Here is a 20832-nt window from a genome sequence, read left to right as displayed (position 1 = left end):
CACACAATGAATCTAGGACTGATGAGATGTTCTTTGTCCACCTTTAGTGACCCTTGGTGAATAATAAATAAAAGTAGTTTGAACATCCTCAAGAAAAAGTTAGGTTTAACAGCCTTTAACAAAGGACTTTTATGGAGAAGTGACATTTTTTAACAAGGGTTAATGTATATATTAAAAAGAAAGCTCACCAAAGATCTGAGGTCCATGAGTGGAAGAAAAAGAATTGTTAGACTATAAGTTCAGGCTGTTCAGGCATAGAAAGAAAAAGTTATATTCTTCAACACTAAAGGAAAAAAGGCAAGCAAAATTACAAGATGGTTAAGTAGAAAAATTCAACAGAATTAATTCAACAGAATACTTAAGGTATATTCTCATAGAAATGGAATATTCAACCACTTGTAGTCAACAGAAAACAACTGTGTAAATTTAGGCAGTACTTGCTCAAGGACAAAAAAAGAAGTGTCAGAAGATAACCACAACCACCCCTAATATATGTGTTTGAGAACATCCAAGGATGTGTTAAACTATAGGGTAGACAGGCAAAAAAAATGCAGCAAAGCAAAACTGTGTGTTAATCTTTTCCTGAAAGGATGCTGCCAGGAGAGTTCATTTCTCCATGTAGTAAACTTGTAGAATCAAAAGGGAAAATGATACACAAGAGGAAAGGACTGAAAAGGAAAGAGGCTGAAATACTAATACAAAGAAAAGGCTCCTCTCTCATTTGAATTAGCTTCTGTGCCAGGAAGCAGCAGGAAACCCAGGATTTATTGTCACGGCGAAGCCACTGTTGCTCTGTGAGCAGGGCCTGAGCACAAGGCTAAAGCTCTCCTACAGTCCCTGTGCTTGACGGGCCCTGTGGCTACAAACCTGGAATAAAACGCAGAGCTGGTTCTCTGGAAAAACAGAACCTGCCCTCCAACTCTTCTGCAAAACTGTGTCCTGTTCACCCCTGAGCCCCTGGCAGTCTGGGGTGTAACTCTGTTGGTCTGCATGGGGGGGGTTCCCAAGGAAGAGGCAATAGCTGACCCTTTATTGGGCAGCAACTGCATCTTCACTGATGCTATTTCTCCTGGAATAATACATATTGAAAGAGATTGTCCCAGAGTAAACCATTATCCGGTATTATAAAACCTCAAAAGGCTTCAGTTGGGTGTTAATAGAGGTGACAAGCACTTGGAGAAGTCATTTAATTGTCTACACAAAGTTACATATAGATATGAGTAAATAGGGTGTGTGGGAGTAAAGATTTAAGCATGAATAATATTTACAGTAACTAGAGATAACATTACTAATGTACCCACAAATAGAAGTATATATTTATATATTTATATATTGTACTTAATTAGATGCTCTCTTAATGGAAAGAAAAACAAGACTACTAGTGTTGTTGTTCATTTCTCACATATCCTACTGTAAATGTCTTTAAAGGGACCAACTGATGTGTGGAAATCCAGAGCTAAATCAGTTTCAATTAAGTAATTGATGGTGACAAACCTCTGAAGAAGTTTAGAAGAGGACAGATAAAAACATTAGGACATTGGGGCATGGGACTCAATCTCATGTAATTAATAAAACAAAATTATACAGTTTTTTTCTTCTTTTTTTTCCTTTTTGATTTCTACTTGGACAGAGGTTCCACCAAGCCACAAATGAGAAATAACAAAATTTAGATTGTTTTGTTTCCTTCTAAAGATTCAAATATAAACTTCAAGTGCAATTCAAAATCCAAGTATTATTTATACTACATACTTCTTTCTATAACAGAACTTATCTGCAGGTAGTTTAATCATATTTGAATAGATTCCTCCTTTCTTTGACAAAAGTTATTGTTGATGAAAAATAAAAAGCTAGAAAGAATATTTTTACATAGTGAAATTTCAGATGGAAAGTGAGGATACGCCAGTGCAGGCCCAAATCTGGATCTACAACTAGATGCACTCAGGGATACACAATATTTTTTTTGTAGTAAGAATCCCATTCAGAACATTGACTTTTAACAATTATAAAACATTATAGGTGTTCTTCAGTAACAATTGAGAACAAAGACTGCAAGAAAGAGCCTTCAAATTAGCAAATGTTTCTACTATGGAGGAAAGCCGATATTTGACAGGAATGCAAAGTAACCAAAAATTGAATACTGCTAGACTATTTGTATGGTCGTAGAAACCTGGAAACTTTTGATCGCAGTAGCTTTATAAATGATCTTGGAAACATTTCTTTTGACTCTTGTGCTGTGTACTTGAAGTAGTTTTGTGGGTGTGCCAGTACATCAAAGAGAGCTTTAATCAGTTTCTTGTCCTACAGAAGACAACACAGATACGTTAGATAAAAGCAGGATTTGGATTTAGTGTCGGCACAGGTGTCAAAATTGAGTAACAATCAGGTCTGTGAGTCTGGGCAAAGCAGTGTAAGGAAACTGCTCCATGGTGCTGTGGAGTCTTAAGAGGGATGAGTCTACCTGCTGTGCTGATGTTTTTGCAGTGCTCCTGGCAGGTCCTGCCCTAGGAGGGCAGCACTGAATTAACCACAGACTGCAGATGTCAGGCATTAGAACTGCAAACTGCCTCTGACTGTCCTTCCAGACTGTTCCATGCTGCTGTCCAGGCCTTCCCTCCATGGGTGGGAGACAAGGCTGGTCCTCAGTGATGCTGAGCTTCCTGAGGACCTTCCCCTGTACCTTGGGAAAGCCTTGATTCAGAGCCTCAGCTGAGCCTGTGCCTGGCACTGTGCACTGCAGCTGGGACCTGAGCAACCCAAAAGCTGGAGTGAGAGAGCAGCGCTGGGCAGGGATGGCCAAGGGAGCCGGCTCTTCCTCAGCTCCTGTCCTTCCAAGCCCTTCATTTATACGGCTCAATTTTCCCCTCTGAACAGCCTTTTTTCACTTTAATTAGTTAGTTGTTACAGGTGTTGCTTGTACCTTTGGAAAGCCATTTCTCATTGAGGCAAGATAGTGATTTAGGTAAACAGATTTTTTAACGCACAGCAAACTTAATGAGTCATTTAAACATTTAAATGTCAGACTGAGGCTGAAGAGGGCTCTTCAAATAAAACATTCTTCATTCTTGGCTGACTAATTTTTCTAACATACAATCTTATTAATCATATTAGCAAACATTTCATTTAGTTCCTGATTCCACAAAGGACATAAGCATGTGCTCAGCCCAACTGAGCTACTTGATTTTGAGCTGCTTCAAATACCAGCATCATCCTCAGAAGACAGAGAATTGAATTTGGGGTCACCCTTGAGCTTTAAATATAATGACTCTATCAAGGTAACAAGAACTATTTTAGGAAAATGTGTAGGAGAAGGAATTCTTGGTTGGCCTCAAAGAAAGCAGAAATATCTTACCTTGAGAATTTCTTGATGGTTTTCTGACGCATATAATCGGCCGTCTCGAACAATGTCTTCTATGAGTTGTTGGTAATCCTCTGAAAAATAAAGGTCAGTTGAGTGACTGTGACATCTGTTGGGAGGGCAGTAGTCAGACATGAGCTAGACCTCCTCTTGAAGACAGAGGTGAGAAATTTTGTATCCAGTTATTCAGTGTCTCTCAGGCTGCTGAATTCTAATTTAATAACCTTAAAATTCTCTATTTCTTTACAACAGTGATTTTGAATTATCCCTATAAATAGTAACATCCTCAAAAAAAACCTACTCCCTCCAGATAATAATGCTGTATTATCTCCACTCTAGAGATGAAGAAACTGGGATACAAAATCATTTTTCAAGCATTATATATATGTATGTTATTTCAAAGTCTTTGCAACTAAAATTAAATGAGTCACATAAAGTTTTTCCTCATTCTTCTGTCCCTGTAAGCAGTGTAAGACATATTCTAAAGGAAAATTTTCTGTAATTCAGATATAACACAAAGATGAAAAACAATTCCATTCTCACCATCGTAGGTCACATAGGGGACCTGAAATCCTTTGCCACTGTTTCCTTCATTTGACTTGAACTGAATCCAGAGTTTCCTCGATCTTGAGGTAAATGCAATAGGTCTCTCATATGTCTGACATGTTTCATATGTAGTAATTGAAGTAGGAGAAGCTGGAAATAAAGTTAAATGATGTTCTTTATAAAATAACTTTCTGCACCCTTCCTCATCTAGAGGTCAGAAATGTCAAATTGACAAGACGCTTCTCAGCTGCCATATTCCCGAGAGCAGAAGTTTTTTGGGATAGAATGGATGTTGTCCTTATTTGCCTATAAAGAGGTTTTTCCATAAAGGTAATGGGAGTCCCCCAGCAAGAAGCTTAAGCAGATGGTGAGGTATCATTTTTGACATTTATAAAATTATTATCAATATTACTTATTGTATCCCAGAGTTCCCATATGCTTGTCCCACATAGGTAAGAACAGGTGAGCTGCATGCCAGGCAGACATGATAACCAGCCCCTGACATGCCCAGTTTGGGGAGTTCATCTGATAGCAATAAACCACTTATAAATAAAAACACAGTAAAACCAGAATGTAATGTCTGGTGTAGTAGTTCTGACCAAAAGACTGACAGAGTCAGTGACCCACGGAACAGTGAACCTGCGTGTGAGGAGGTGACTGGTGACAGCCAACACATCTTCACGAAGGGCAAATCATGCCTGAAGTGTAGCTTTACCCTGATGTGACTGGCTTTGGTCACTGTTGGAACCACAGTTTGGGGTTAGAAGGACAACTGATGTGTTTTGTTATAGTAAGCGCTTTCCTTTTAAAAATCTCATCTGGACAGGTATAATTTCCTTCCGTCTATAGTGACCAGGTGTCTTCCTTCTGATATACAGAAATGTCAACACAGGCCCTCAGGGATAAAAAGTTGTGAAAATTGTTTTAGCAAATAAAAGACACCATTTTTGTGAGTAAATACACTGTTTTGAACAAAACTCCATACAAACAATTGCCTTTCAGGTTTGGTGCTTGTTGGAGATTTAGCAACAAATCACCAGAAGGATGCCCACATCCTCCATGCAAAAGAATGCATCTCATTGGGATCTTAACTTCAGAAGTTGTTGAATTAACTTCACAATCAAAGACACAATGCACCCCCTCCATTCCATAGAAAAGCAGGATAACTTTGGATTTCTTGAGGGTGTCATTTGTACCAACCCACTGCCCAGATTTAGCAATAACTGTAGCATATATATATATTTACAAAGGGTGAGAGCACAATTTGTACAGATTACAGAGATAGTTCTCCAAATATAATTCAGCATTGTTGACTTCGAGAGCGGCAGTGATTTATCCCTTGTGGTAACTGGGCCACTTAATTGCTTTGTGATTCAGACAATAAACTTGAATAATTAATATCACTCTGCTAACTGTTATTGGCAGTGCTCTGTTTTAACTTGCTGTGCCACTTCATTCAAGAAACCTTTCAGAAACACTGGCTGCCCTGAAGACAGTCATCCCTTCAATATGAACTATTCACTCCATCAGTTTGCAGAAAATATAACCCATGTATGGCAACTTACCACTTTTTCTCATTACTAAAACATCACCACATTCATCTTCAATCGGGAGAAATATCTCAGGTACTACGATGAGTATTCTTCTCTTTGGGGGTGGGTTTATATTCCAAATGCATTCCACATTAGCTGGGTAGTCTCCAGGATAGTTGGGCGATTCAATGTAGCCAGTGTAGTCCCCCAGTTCTCCTCCACAGTGCTGGTCTGGGGAGAAACATAAATTAGCATTTGTGTTAGTTGATTAGTTAATCTGAGGTGTTTTCCTAGATCTGTCACCAGCAAGTCTAAACTCGTGCTTGTGGCTTTAGAAATGCACGCATTGTCCTGCTGTAAAGGAGTATTTGATCCACAAGGTTGCTCCAACGGATTGCAAAACCTTAATCTCCAGTGCAGGAACTGATTCAAAGCTTCATCCAGGCTGCTTTAACATTAGATTGAGAAACACAGGTAAATAAACATGATCTGATTGTGGTTACCATGGATACCATGCTGACATGCAGAACATATTCTGCTTTAACTTACTTGGCTTTTAACTGGGTTTGTGCTGGTCCCAATAGCCAGCCTTACTTGATTACAGATCTGCACTGCTTCATCTTAGATTAAACCAGTTAATAAAGAATCTCCACTGAGGGATCAGGTTTTCTTTCTGAGTTTTCAAAACTCCTACTGAATTTGGCACAAGTTACTTAAGCTTGATCTCTCCAGGCCTACTCATCCACATAAAATTAGATACGTGTTTAAATATTTTGCTTAATCCAACCCTCAAATACCATGCAAAGTCAGAAACTGGCTTGAAAACTGAGAGGATCTAAGACAGCAAAGTAACAAGGGTGGTTTTATTTTACAGGAAAATCATCAAACTTCTTCAAATTCCATACAAACATATAATTTACTCAAATGACATTAGAAATTATGAAGGGCTTAAAAGACATGGCACATAATCAGAATAAAAATTTACAGTAGATCTGCACATCAATAGTTAGTTAGATGACATTGCTTAATTATTATAGAAACATTCTCTTAAATTAGCATGGTAGAGGATGAAAAAATTTCTTGCCTAAAATAATCAGTCATTCACAAAAGATCAAATAACACTGCACTGAAATCCTTGGGGATATTTAAAATGGTAATTAAGATAGGAGACTGAGTACTGCAAAAAAGCCTCCAAGAAGATCTCACTGTCATAAGCGATTTCCTGGCAAATGCAGCATGCATGACCGTATCTTCTAATATTTTATAATTATTCTAAAATGGCAGTTACTCTGATAGAAGATATTTTGGTCTACAGAGACACAGAGAAATACTAATCACTGTTACACAAGCTACAGGATCTGGGAAATGAAAGGCTCTGTAGTTTTAAGTTGTAGCTGGCACTCTGTGAAATCATATTAAAGCTAAAACACTCATATGCATCAAGTGGTACTTTCCCAACTCTTTTTCCTCCTTGTTTTCCCAACTTTTACTATTCTCTCTGGCAGCAGATATGTGCTAACTAGGAAATACAAAACTGAAGTCCAGCCTGACAGATGGAGCCTTGGAGCTGCAGTTCAGACCGAAAGACACGCTCTGTGTCACTGATATAAATGTAACTTACTTTTGCAATGTGTGACATTGGTGGAGCCATCGAAATCTGTGCTGGTGTTGCCAGGGCAGGTGATGCAGTAGTTTTGACCAAACTCAGGCTGGTATGTTCCCACAGGGCACCGGATACATCTGTGTGTTGTGGAGTTGTAGTAGTGTCCAGGAGAACAGTGAACTGCAAGGTATGAGGTGTATTATTTTCAAAAAGTAGCAACCTCCAGTGCTGAGAGAACTTTCCTCTGCCATGGACATACCTGGTCTGCAACATCAGGCCATAAAGGGCAGAAAAGACACCAGCTTCCTGTATGTCCCAGTATTTCCAGCTGAAACCCCATGACTAGAGCTGAACCCTTATGACTTAGAAATGTGTGATACACATCTCTCACTGCATTTAATATATTTGTAATAAAAGGAAGTGGATGTAAATCCACCTCAACAAGAAAAATTACTTTCACAGTTGCAGGAGAGAAGTTTCCATTAGTGTATGTTTGCCAGGACCAGCATGTCAGTCCAGTAACTAAACCAAAATGCATTTGGGCAGATTCCTTTTTCAGCATTGGCACTGGAAGTTGATATTATGGAATACAGAATGTGTTGTACGCTTACAGTTTCTGCCTAGCCCATGAGTAATCAATCTGTAACTTCATACAACTTCTGCAGTGTTTAGTATTTTTGACACAGTAAATAAAAATATACAGGACAGGAAAGCTAAAGCATTGTCTAATCCAAGTTTGTGTTATTTACTGCCACACAGTGGGGCTGATTCCCTTACCAGCTGCAGTGCTGACCCCATACCTGCCTGTGGTAAATTCCAGAGAAAACCATAAATCCTTTTCAGTCTGCACAACCTTGGGAGACCATTCCCAGTTTACAGATTTCTTGACCATTTCATTTAATCACATGCCCATACAGTGACAATGTTTGTTTTGGAGCCTTCAAGAGCCCCTTGGCACTAATGATAATAAACCAAAGGCCCAGAAGTAAGAAGATGAATTGTGGAAAGATTTTGAATTCACCTTTGGTTTCACAGTCTTGAAAGGAAACAGCACCTTCGTATTTGGTCACAAGCCCACCGCCACAGGGAAAGCAGAGGGTCCTTCCTGGTTCAGGCTGATATGTACCAAGAGGACAGACTGTACAAGGTTTAAAACCATCTGAAGAGTAGTGCCCAGGAGAACACTGCCCTAGAAATTGAAAATTATAAACTGTATTAGTGTGTTGACTTTTCTGGATGGAGTATAAAACCCAGTAGTAGTTAGCAAGGCTTTCTTTCACTTGAACATGTGACATCAAGACAGCTGCAGACCAATTTCTAGTCTTACCTGCAAATTTTGTATTGTTCCTGTATCTTCTTCCTAAAACTACCACCAGTAAATAGAACCAGTTTCATAATATGCTTTTTGGCAACTATGTTTCTGTCTGGATAATTTTTAAATTTGTTTTGGTTTTTTTTAGAAATGGGTCTATTAAGATTTCATTAGAATACTTTGTACTTACACCAAGGCTTTCATCTCAATATTTCAAAGCACTTTTATAGGAAAAAATGAAACTGCACCATGCCTATGAAGCAAATTTTTGCATCTCCATTTTAGAGATATGGACAGTGGATCATGGGGTTTACAAGATGGGATGGTACCAGTCCAGCACCTTCTCTGTGAGAATACCTAACACTAGCAACTTTCCACGTAGTTGTGAAAAGTAGTGCTTGTCAGATGCCCCTCTGCCAGGAAGTGGTGATTTGTGTAAAGCAAATTGTTTTGTCAATGAATCTACTGACAGAAGTTTCCAAACTCATTCTCCAGGCAGTTTCTGATAGGCATTTGTTTGGCTTGGTTCTCACTAGCTTGAGTACTTTACTCTGTGACAACCTGAGAAGCAGGATGTCAGGTTTTTCAGGATTATGGCATGAATATGTATCTTCACACCACTCCAGACGGGGACACCAGCGCTGTGAGATGCTACATATTCCCTGAGGCTGCCTAATCCCAGGACTTTGTAATTTAGCTTCCCTAAGATCTGCACAGCAGACAGAAACAACTGGCTGGAAAACAAGAAAGTTTTGACGGCTCTAGGTATTGTTGGAGTCTCGTAAGAGCCCTGATACTTGTTGGGAAATGCTTGGGGCATTCAGTATCTTGGATGCTTGGCATGAACAAGGAACTTTGGTACTTAGGATGAACTAGAGCCCCTGAGTGAAGGCAAAGTTCAGGTTTTGTCCCCCCAAAAGCCAAACTCCTGTGGATACCTGTGGGGCCAGGATCTCCAGGATTTACTTGTTCTTCCATCCCAGCTGGCTGGAATATGACTGTACAAACTGGCTGTTGTGACATAGACCTCAGAGAAATATTATGATGTTACTAATTTGAAGACAATTCTACTCTTGTTTTTAGTAGCAAAACTGGTGTACCTGGCCTGGTCCAATCAGTTACTGGAACCCAGACCAGAACAGGTTTGCTGGCGGGACTTGTGGCCCTCTGGGGGACCCATGCTGGAGCAGGCTGTGCCTGAAGGACTGACCCTGTGGAAAAGTGACTAATCTGGAGAACTCTTGCTCATGAGATGGAGTCAAATTGAAGAAGTTAATGAAGTCTCCTGTTGGAGGGACCCCACGCTGAAGCAGCAGCAGGAACATCAGTGTGATGAAATGACCAGAACCTCCATTTCCATCTCCCTGTGCTGCTGGGGGGGAGGAGGTAGAGCTGGGAAGGAGAGAGGAGTGTGGAAGAGGTGTTTTTAAGAGATATTTTATTTCTCTTTATCCTGCTCTGATTTTGATTAGTAATGAATTCACTGAATTTTCCCAATTCGAGTCTGTTTGATGTTTGGTGAGTGGTCTCTCCCTGCCCTTAAGTCATGAACCTTTGTTATCCTGTCTCTCCCCTCTCCAGCTGAGGAGGGCAGTGATAGATCAGCTTTGGTGGGTGCCAGGCATCCAGGCAGGGGCAACTCCCCCAGCACGGAGTTCACTTGCAGCTACAAGTGATTTCTGCACAACAGGCACTTAAAACCTCTGACATACTTGTGGAATGTACATACCTCACCTTTAGCAGTGAGGATTTCAGTAAAAGTTAACTGATTACTGCACAAGCATTTCTGCTCTGGAAGATAGGATGCAAAAATACTATTGATTACTGGCAGTGAGTACATTTCTAACAAAGTCTGGCTATCAAAAATACACTGTTTCATCACATGTGCTGACACAAATTTTGATAAAATCTTTGACAGGGAAATTTATGAAGTCCAAAGCATATTCTCTCTTGCCACTTTCAGAGGAAAAGGGGAGAGCTGAGCAGAAAAACACTGTTGTGATCTGACAGTAAATATTGGGAGATAAATCCATCCAGCAAAAATAATCAGAAGGGTTTCTTTTTGTTGTTGTACAGAACAGTAATTCCAATTTAAACCTTGAAACAAAAGTCTTTTTCCTCTAGTTGCTATGCTGCTTTTGTCAGTATGCTATAGTCAATCTTTATAAACTCAGACTGTATTTTGATAAGCTATTCTTGTGTTTTGGATAAATACAAATCAGCATAGCAAAGATGCACAGGTGTTTCAAATTTTTCCTCTGATAGTTCCTTCATACAGCAAATCAGCAAAATTTATCATATGTTTGGACTGGAGACACTACAGTTATTTTTTATTCAGCAGATGGGAAAAAGTAGCAGTTTCTCAAGTGACATTTGCCACGTGTTCACTTTAGATATCCTTGAAGAAAGCATTAATGTAAATTGCATGGATGAGTTGTCAAGTTAGAACTTGTGTAGCAGTTAGGACAGATTTATTTAAAAGTCAGATAATGTATCTGTTACAAAGTAGATTTTGATAGTCTGTAATGAAATGAGGTAAAGAAAATAATTATCAGGTTTTTTGTCTTAAAACTTATACTGATCAAATTACAGTAGAAGCACCAGGTATTATCATCATTATAATTTAGTTTATAAATCATGAAGTTGAATCAGAGATGCTACATCACTTGCCAAAAGCTACAGTGCATTCAAGCAGCACTGAAAGTTGCAGTCATTAGTTCTGAGTCTGGCTTACAGATCCTTGCAGCATAACTATCTCAAGTTTATAATTGCTGCTAATGAGAGCAGGTAAGCTGCATCTCATGCAAAACATTAAATCAGTGGGTTCATTATTAGACTCACCAATACCAGTCCAAAGTAATTTCTTTGGCTCACAATATACTGATGAATCCTTACAAGTCAAGGTACTTCCATACCTGACTTGAAGCACAAAGTGCTCTGCTTGGCTTGCTCATTTCCATACCACAACTCACATTGCTGTAGCAGATCCCATCTTCTTGTCAGCAGTGTGAGTGCACGGCCCAAGCCCAACCCTCCATTTCTCGTAAGGGCACAGAGGTTTCTTCTGTTACTTTTACAAGACAGAAGTGTGGCAGGCTCTCTCCTCTCGCAGCCTCCCTGCCTCACAGGGTGTGTGGCAACACCTAAAGCTTTTATAACCACGTTCAACTTGCCTCCACATTCCGACACGTTCCGGGCGCCCGCTACTCCCTGGCCATCGTTACTGGGGCACGGCTCACAGGTGAGCTGACCTTCTGTGTCCTGGTACGTTCCTGGCGAGCACGGAACGCACTGATTGTGTTCTCCGCTATAAAAGGTGCCCGTGCTGCAGGTAACTGAGGAAAGAGAAGGGGAGGCTACGTGAGGATGTTCATTTTGATCACATTATTTGTCCTAATAGCAAACATTTAGAGAAGATGGATGTCTTTGGCCCCAGGATTATGATGGCACATGCTTTGCACATGTTAGTCCAGGATCCTCACCTGGTGTAAACCACATCTCCACTGTGGTCTAGGTCAATTTCTGTCAGGGTGAGGTCCTACTTCTATTGTTCAAACTATTAAATGGCTTTGTAATGCATTCAGCTGTTTCTCACACGTGTGTTACTGGGTGCAGTCTTAAAACAGTATCTTGCAGTTCATTAAAGCAGTGCTGCACAAAGTGTGGGAAATGTGAGCTTTTAGTTTATACCAGGTGCAGTTACAAGCTGGGTTTATGGCACATGACTAGAAAAAGTCTGTCTCCTGAGATCAGTTCTAGAGATTTCTCCATGGGCAATGTATTCCCTGTAATAATTTGTGTCTCTTGCAACTCAGATACCCCAACTGTACAGCATCTTAAATACAGATATGAATACACGAGCTTTTCTTGCTACAACAGGGCATGTAACTGCATTACACATTTTTCTCTGCTGGATAGGGGTGGCTAAAATGCCTGAGTTTCTAAAAACTAATAGCAACAGTCTTTCAAATACAGTTTATAAACCACTGTTCCCATATGATGACAACTACCTCTGAACCACTCATTGGAAGCACCTATCACATCTGACTTCTTTTGGCTTGTAAATCACTTGGTGTCTAAAAAGCTGAAGAAATAGATATGATGATTTTTGAATAAGTGATTAGAAAGCTTGCAGTGCTGCGAACTGCCACTAATAAGATTGCACAAGCACACTGTCCCCAGCAAAGCACATAGAGTGCCTATGTGAAAAGGCTTAAAGAAATTAAGTATTTTACATAAAACAGATTGCTATAATTTTTTTTAACTGGACCTCTTGAGCATTAAATAGAACATATCCATGGATCACACATTATTTGGTGGTGAGGTGAGTGAGAGTGGTGGTGTAAAAGTAAATATATAGCAACGAGGTAAACATCATATTATTATTTTACAGAATTGTAATTTTATTTTGATAAGATGGGAACTGACTGCCAACATTGTCTTGTGGCAGGTTTTGATACCTACCACCTGACAGCATGGGAATGTATCCATATTTATGCTTTTGATTTCCTACAACCATCTAATGAATTCCCCTCAGAGTCTTATGAACCATCTATGGTCCATGCATATATACTGAGTATTAAATTCTCAATCATTATCTCAGAGATTTCCTCCCTGGTTCACCACGGAAAAGGTAATTTTGGACTGCTTGTTTTGGGGGATATGACTGAATATTCGAGCTGTTTGGACTTACCACATTTTCCATCCTGCAGTACTTGCCCTGTACTGCACGCTTCATGCCCTTCAGTAGCTTTAGCTGGCTTCTGAGCCACTTCATATTCTGTCCCAGAAAACTGAATGTAAAATTGCTGTTTATTAATAGATTTCCTCAATGTTTTGATTGCAGTTTGCAGCTTCTGCTCCATCCTTTTCCGAACACAGTCAATGTTACAGGTGTCTAGATGGGAAATGATAACAAAACTAGAAGCAATTGAGATTCATGTTTAAAAGAGGTGCTTAACAAAAAGCTTAGCCTGCGTTGCACTGTGACACCTCTGTTTGCTTCACTGTCTTATCCACATAAACTGAAGCAGCAGCTCACTGTATTCAAGATCAGGCCTTTCAAAGGGACAGGACAGTATCCTGAGGTCCACGGAACAGTTCCATGGCCTACAAGTGCATGCTGAGTACTGCAGAAAGCGAAAATCCCAATGTGTTCTCCTTCCAGATGTGTTCAGTCTGCCACCATTGATGTTCCTGAATTTTCACTGCCCATGCTTTTCTCAGTTGATTAGGAGCTCCTGCCACTTCCCTGACCTAAACACCTTCGTGTCAGTGACAAAAAGAAAGGTGCTTTCATGCACAACTACTGTTTGAATCACTTGGCTAATGAGGCGCCCCTCAAGGTTAAGAAATCTGCCTTTGAGGACTGACATCTTTATAGGATTCAGTCCACATTTTCTTTGGCTGGAATTTATAAGATAATATTCCATCTCATTAAGAACTTAAATCAATTAGTTTTATTCCTGAAGTTTGGTAAGAAAACATGAATTTATCAACTGTGTGATTCACAGACTAAATATTCAGCAACTTACATTTTGGAGGATATTTTTACCATCGTTTTTGCAGAACTTCTACCTAATCTTTATGTTCCCTGTACATCAATTAGCACTTCTGCTGTTTAAAGAAATCAGACTGAATTAAAGCACATGACTTAACTCAAGGCCTTGAAGGAATTTTGACGCAGGTTTAATCTTTGTTCCTTTGGCATAATTTCATCCCTGGTTCTTTTCAATTAAATCTCTGAAACTTTGAGTTTGGAAAGGTCATTGAGTGAGGCTTGTGCTAAAAGGTGTTCATGGCAGCTGGATGAAACAGCATCAAAGAGATTTTAACAACACACTGAGGAAGTAAATTCTGATTTCTCTCTGTACAACAATCTTTCACAAACCTGAGACTTCTTCGGACTTCATCTCCACTTCAAACTCTGCTGTGATATGGGACACTTCTTTTGATGGTGACTTGCGGCCTCTGCGTTTTTTCTTGGAGGAATCGCACTTGAGATTCACAAAGGTCACCTGACAGTTGTCTGTACAGGAGAACTGACCTCCTTTGCATGAGAGAAGCAACACAGAAAAGAAATCAAGTAGCAAAGTAGCAAGTCACAGGCTAACAAGTGATATCTCACTGGGTTATCATGAATGCAGTGACAGGCTTCGTAGTGTTTCCTGTGTGTTGTGAGACACCTCCTTCTCTGGGCAGTGCTGGGTTTGCTCCTTTTGCCAGGGAATGCAGAAGGCATAAGCACAGTCTGGTGATGCTCAGCTGCGCAGTGCTACCTCCAATGCCTAAAAACTGCCCAGCCCTTTTCTGCATAAGGATTAGAAAGCTCTTTACAGAAATCATTTTAAATCAGCAAATACTATAAACAGACATTTGATGATGGCTAGAGAGTCAATTTCATAAATCTATGAGAATGTCAGGCCTGGGCCTCTAGAAACTATCAGCAGGTATTCCATCCCTTTCAGAAGTGACAATCATCAGATAGCAAAGGCTTTTAAAGGCTTTGATTGTGAGGTTATGAAAATGTATTGGAAGGTTTTATCTGAGCAGGAATCATAGTTTGCCACAGGTGATTGACCTTCCAGGTCAGGGAGCAATTTGTAGCACTCAAGCCACCAGAAGGATTTAATTCTGAGGGTGTGGTTGTATGGTATAATCTTACTGTTAGAGGTTCAGATGACATAAACACAAAGCAAAGCAAGCAAAGGACAAGGAAATGCATCCAAGGGATTGTATGGACCAAAAAATTAAATTTAGCTTCTATGACTTTAAAAATGAATCTGATAATCACATCTTATTCACAGGGGCAAGCATCTTAATGATAAAGACCTAAGTCAACACTTGCAAAATTAGAGGCATAAATGTGTAGATTGCAGGGTAAAGATGAAATATGAGTCTAAATTTTTAAACCATTCACTCTTTTTAAAAGCAGCTATTTTTACTTTTCTGTGGTCTGGGCTCATATAAGACTTCTCACTCACTAGTGAAAGTGGTGGTAAGACAAATTCACAACAGAGAATGGATCACCAGTAGATGTTTGGTGTTTTAAGCAGCAATATAGCTTTTTTAACACCACATTTTTGTTAATTACATCTACATCTTACAAATATTTTTTCTAACATCATTACTACTCACTCTTTCATAACAAAAGATCTGAGGCTGCGTAACATCAGATTTTTGTAATAACCTTCCCTCTTAAGAGTTTCTTTGGTGCCACAATAGGTTACTAATCCAGCATAAACCAAACAAATAACAGCTTTTGTTTTCTTTTAGAAACCACATTTGGGAAAACCAAACCAAACCAAACCAAACCAGCCCTGTTTCACATAACTTTGCATTAGTCATAGCTTTTTGTCTCAGGGTATTTCTGCCATTATCAAGGCCAGAAAAAGGACCAGCTTAATTCCCAACTCATGTACTTTTGAACAAAGATTTTTCAAAGCAACTGGTGAGATTTTCAGCACCCAAGATCCAACCCAAGGCACTGTTCAGCCAGAGTGGGAACCTTGGCCTGAACTTAAATTCCAACTGATTTTTTTCCGGTCTGCAGTGTGAAAACAAAGCATGCAAATGAACAAGGAAAAAAAAAAAGAAGTGTTGTTTACATGCTGGAAGAAACCACCTACCTGAAACAGCCTGCTTCCCAGAATCTTTTGTTTTTTCTTTGCTGCGAGGCCGTAAATGGCATTTTGCATCTTTGATTTTAAAACGAGCTTTCTGCTTGATTGGAGGGGCCAGGGAATCTGTTGATGTAAAGTAAAAAAATCTACCACTGGGACAGAAATGAAATGAGATTTGAAACTTATTTTTAAAAACAGACTCAAGAGCTTTCTTGTGACATAGAAAAGAGGCAGCCCAAGAATTACACAGCTTGTGCAAGGGGGTTCATTGCCACAAGTACATTTTTTTCATGTGAGTACCTACCCTTGAGCCCACACAGATCAGTGAATGTGCTAGTACCACGCTTGCTCTGCACATCTTGTCGGATTTGGGGTGAATTTGTCTTTTACTATGTTTAGCCTTATTCTTAAGAAGAGAATTCCTGACAAGGACATCGTGTTTTCTACCAGAACTTAAGAGACATATCAAGAGAATAGGGTAGGGAAACTCCAAGGGGGCTGACCCAAGGGTGGGTTACTGGGGTAACTGATTTCCTACTGGATGTCCCAGCCAGATATACTAATTAATTAACCCTAGAGAATTACAGAACTCCTGTACCACACGTGCACGATGCCGTACTTTGCACACCTGAAAGCTTTCATTAAAGAGCTGCTTTTCTATCTTAACACTTTAACTCTGTTGCAAGGTTTTTCCTTTTGTTTTTGGGCAACACCTTAACCCTTGCCTTACCTAACGAACGAGCCTGATGTCCTGCAATCCCTGGAGGTCCATGCCCTCCCTCCCCGGGCCCAGCAGCAGGGCAGCACCCACCTGAGCAGCTGGGCAGGGTGGCGTTGCGCCTGGGCTGCGCCTTGCCGTGCTGCGCGGGGACGCCGCAGCTCAGCGTGTAGCTGTTCTCCGAGTCTGGGGGACAGAACACAGTCAGCACACGGGCAACAGCCTCACAAAGCACCTGCCTGAGGCTTCAACTTCTTAATGCTGCTAAACAAGGAGACATTGTAAGTGCTGAACTTGGGTTTTAAATGGCTGAAATACTTCGCCAGATGCTTGAACACTTCACAGTGTTGGCTGCAAGAGTTGTTTCTTCCGGCACTGAAATGATAATTTTGTAAGTGATTTGGCACAAGGTTAGCTGTGCACATTTTGTGATTGTCCATGGTGAAGTCCTTCTGCTTTGATCACCCCTATAATTTAAAAAATAAACCATGTACTTTCATAATAATTTTAGCTTCAGGTTCTGACAGAATTTCTTGGCGGAAACAAAAATGGCATACTTAGAACCAGAACAGTGTCTACATATTGCAGAGATAAAACTGTGTCCTAGAAATGCACAGTTCCATAATCTCTGCTAAACTGAAAGTAAAGTCTGAATAGCTTGACTGCATATAGGGCCAAGACTAAACATGAAAAGCAGACACTCAAAAATAATCCTGTGCCAGAACATCTATGAAAAAGCAGCAGCAATCCCCCCCTCCTTCCCTGCAAAACTGTGAAGATGAAAACTACCAGTAGCAAATGGTAAAAAAAAAAGGAGAGAAGGGAACAAAATGCCCAAATTTTTATAAATACTACTCAGCTGGACTGAGAGACACATCTACCTTAACCAGGATGGTGCAGAAAAATGTTGTTATATATTGAATTGCTGTGACAAAAGGGAGGGCAAAAATGAACAGCTGATTTCAGTGAATTCCTGTTACTTTTTAATACAAACTTTTTGTTAGAATTTTCCCACCTTCGCAACTGACACCTCAAATTAGGCAATGAAGGACCAAAGTTCTCATGTGTAGTTGACAATCCGCTCTTCTTGATTTAATTTATAGTGATGTTTTGCTCATTTACTGTTGTCCATATCAAAAAATGAATGCAAAAGTCATGAACACATTAACAGAGAAAAATCATCAAGTCACACCCTAGACGTAAGAGGACAAATACTTTGTACAAACCTGGAACAAAAAGAGTATTGGATGGGCACGACAGGAAGCAGCTCTCTATGCCTCCTGTCTTACTGCACACTAGCTGAGCCTTGGGAGCTGGTTTGGCATTTGGGAGACATTTCACCATCTCTGAGGAGAAAAAAAAGAAAGAAATGTAAAACAATCGGATGCTGCCCAACCCAGAACCTTGTGTGCACACTTGGATACAATGGTGAGAAAAGGCAGGAAGGGGCAAAAACCATAATGGCAGATACATGTATTTCTGAAATAATCACGTGTTAAGGGAGAGCGTCTGGATTTGGATGTTGAGCTTGTACTTGAAAATGAAACTCCTTCACATTTTTACACCTAAATTCTAGACCAGTCTTTCCCTCCTATCCTCTACTTCAGGATCTGGATAGGCAGGTGACTCTATGAGCACGATTCTGTGTGCACATCTCGATCTCAGAAGCAACAGGTAACACTAATGCCCTGAGATTTCCTTTCCCCCTTTTGGAGGCAGAGCTCTCTGTTTTAACAGACCAACTACACACTGTGCACAGTGATTTGTTTGTTCAGATGACCACTAAAATGGTATTTTTTAATTCTCTAACTCTCACAGACTTTTAAGCTTCAGCTCTATGCTCTAGCTTCTGGAGCCAGGAACCTTCTGAGCCAGGCAGAAGTGAGGCAGGAGATGCTGGGATGGAGATGGATGGTCCTGCTGGTCCTTTCAGACACTGCTGAAATGCCCCAAACAATGCTAGAAGGAACCCTGTGACACACAAAGAGATCACAGAGCCATTTCACATCAGTGTCCACAGCATGAGGCACAGTGCAGCTCATATGAAGGAGAAATCCAGCTTCTCATCTTCACTTCATGGCAGGATGAAGACAGAGAACCCTGCAGGTCTCACAAGTGACTCTTTGTACTTGGATAAGGGAGTGCTTGTGTTTTAGCAGAAAGCACATGAAGTTGCTGTTAATTGTTGGAGCAGTCTCTGTGCTTCATCCTGAGATGATGGTATGACACTGATAATCATAAACCTGCATTTATTTTAATTTGCCATCCTTTTGGATTGAAATATTACTGAAGTACATCTTTTCCCTCACAAATGACAAGGTTCATTCCTGGCTACTGTTGGCACATGCCATCACTTCCTACAGAGAGGAGGCCTCACTGCTTCCCTCCTTTCCCCAGAGGTTCCCCTCTGCACTGACTTCCTACCAAGTGCAGCTGGGCACCTCTTCAAGCAGCTATTTCTGCAGCAGCTGCTTAAATCTCAGCCAAGTGGCTGAAGGGCAGTTCTTGCTTCAGCCCCACAGAAATGCTGTTTCAGGTACATGATTTTTCTCCAAATGTTTCTTGCCACTGTTTTCTTCCAACTGTTTCTTCCAAACCTGCTCACCTTACAAAACAGGTTTGGCTGACATTTGTTTTTCTCACTGCTGACTGTGGTACTGCAAATGTCATTTTTCCTACCTGTCAGCTCACTAGCAGACCACACCGAGGTAGGGGGTGCTTCTGACACCAGAGCTGTAGCAGCTAGACTGGTTTGGGTCTACCAGGGCTTGGGAAAAGCCTGGTAAAACCAGCATGAAACCAAGCAGTTCCAGTGCAGTAGCTGGAATGAGTGTTGCCTGTCTTGGCTTGAGTGCAGAGGAAGAGTCCCAGCAGCCTCCAGCTGGTTTGTATTCCTGGCCTTGCTGGTCATTAAATATAAATATATACAAGTCCCATAAACATGCCTGATGTTCACATCTCAAATATGGGAATAATCATCCTCACTTATCTCCCTCCTAAGTCTTCTATGTTGCTCTAGTGATGTCTTTAAAGGAACTATTTCCTTGGACTGAGGAGGCAACAAAACACAAAGTTCCACTGCTCAGTAAGAGAGGGTTTTGTTACTGCAAATGTCTCCAAATCACCTGGCATTCAGGATCACTAGATACAATTCCTCTGCTTTTTATTGGGCTTTTGTAACAATTTAGAATATAGTTTCCTCTCAAAAATGTTGGTAATAAAGGCAGGTGATCAGCAGGGAGATGACACTCATTTTAAGCCTCACTGAAGTCATCAAATACTAGAGTGTGCATCAACAGACAAGAGCATTCTACTTCCATCTTCCAGCTGAGCATTTTAAATAATGAGGAGAAATTTACAACCAGGAAAACATTTTCAATACAGCCTCTTACCATGGGAGCAGCATTCTTAGTACGTTGAGAGGAAATATTGCACAAGTAGTCTAACTTTATACCAGACCTCCAAAAATTTTAGTCCCAGCTGTTAACTTACAAAATCCTTTCCAGAGGAATAACTGGTATATGGCAAGGGAGACCCAGTGGATAACTACAAATAACAGTGAGCTATTTCTTACTGTCACGATGCTTAGTTCTCTACATAGCAGGGAAGGTAATGTACAGACAGGTAAGCAGGAAAGTGAAGCACTTAATTGTGGTTAGGAAGAACATAATGGCAAAGGCTGGAATTCAGCTTGAGGCTCTCACCCCCCACCCCGCCTTGGTTATAAAGTACTTTCCATACTGCTGTATCCATGTAAAAAATGCCACAATTGTGTGATCACATGAGGCCAGTGCAGTGCTCTCTACTCCAGATTAAGAAGTGCTTTCTCTCTGTATGTGAAGAGATTCCCTGAAAGCAGATTCCCCTTTTTCTTGCTCCCAGTTAGGTATTAGGCATCATCCCCTAATAACAGGAATACAAATGTGCCTATGAGAAGTTATTTGTGGTTAAAAATTTGGCCATAAAATGCCCAGGTATGCCATTCTCATTAAAAATGAAAAACCAGAATTAAAATCTCACAGAAAATACTTTGGCTGTAGCCATGACCAAGATTTTCTGTGCTTCAAATAAGACTCCAGAAAAGAAGTAATCTATTTAAAGGATACAGAAATTCAGGTCTGCCACAAAGTGGCACTAGCAGCAA

General features: G+C 40.4%; 1 protein-coding gene across 1 annotated transcript in view; it reads right to left on the bottom strand.

Moving 5' to 3' along the window:
• Positions 1–2145: 2145 nt before the first annotated feature.
• The window catches only part of SCUBE1 (signal peptide, CUB domain and EGF like domain containing 1), a gene marked incomplete at both ends in the record, with an annotated part of 186327 nt that continues 167640 nt past the window's right edge, over positions 2146–20832 (bottom strand). Inside the window, 12 exons of the mRNA XM_082279696.1 lie at positions 2146–2298; positions 3350–3429; positions 3899–4051; positions 5467–5664; positions 7055–7216; positions 8058–8220; positions 11517–11683; positions 13042–13245; positions 14239–14397; positions 15977–16093; positions 16782–16874; positions 17915–18034. Of these exons, the coding sequence (XP_082135822.1) occupies positions 2146–2298; positions 3350–3429; positions 3899–4051; positions 5467–5664; positions 7055–7216; positions 8058–8220; positions 11517–11683; positions 13042–13245; positions 14239–14397; positions 15977–16093; positions 16782–16874; positions 17915–18034 (1769 nt within the window). The remainder of the gene's footprint in view (positions 2299–3349; positions 3430–3898; positions 4052–5466; positions 5665–7054; positions 7217–8057; positions 8221–11516; positions 11684–13041; positions 13246–14238; positions 14398–15976; positions 16094–16781; positions 16875–17914; positions 18035–20832) is intronic.

Source organism: Coloeus monedula, assembly GCF_965178545.1.
Source record: "Coloeus monedula genome assembly, chromosome: 4".
NCBI lineage: Eukaryota > Metazoa > Chordata > Aves > Passeriformes > Corvidae > Coloeus > Coloeus monedula.
Note: the sequence above shows the minus strand (reverse complement) of the source record. Positions and strands in the feature narration are given on the sequence as shown.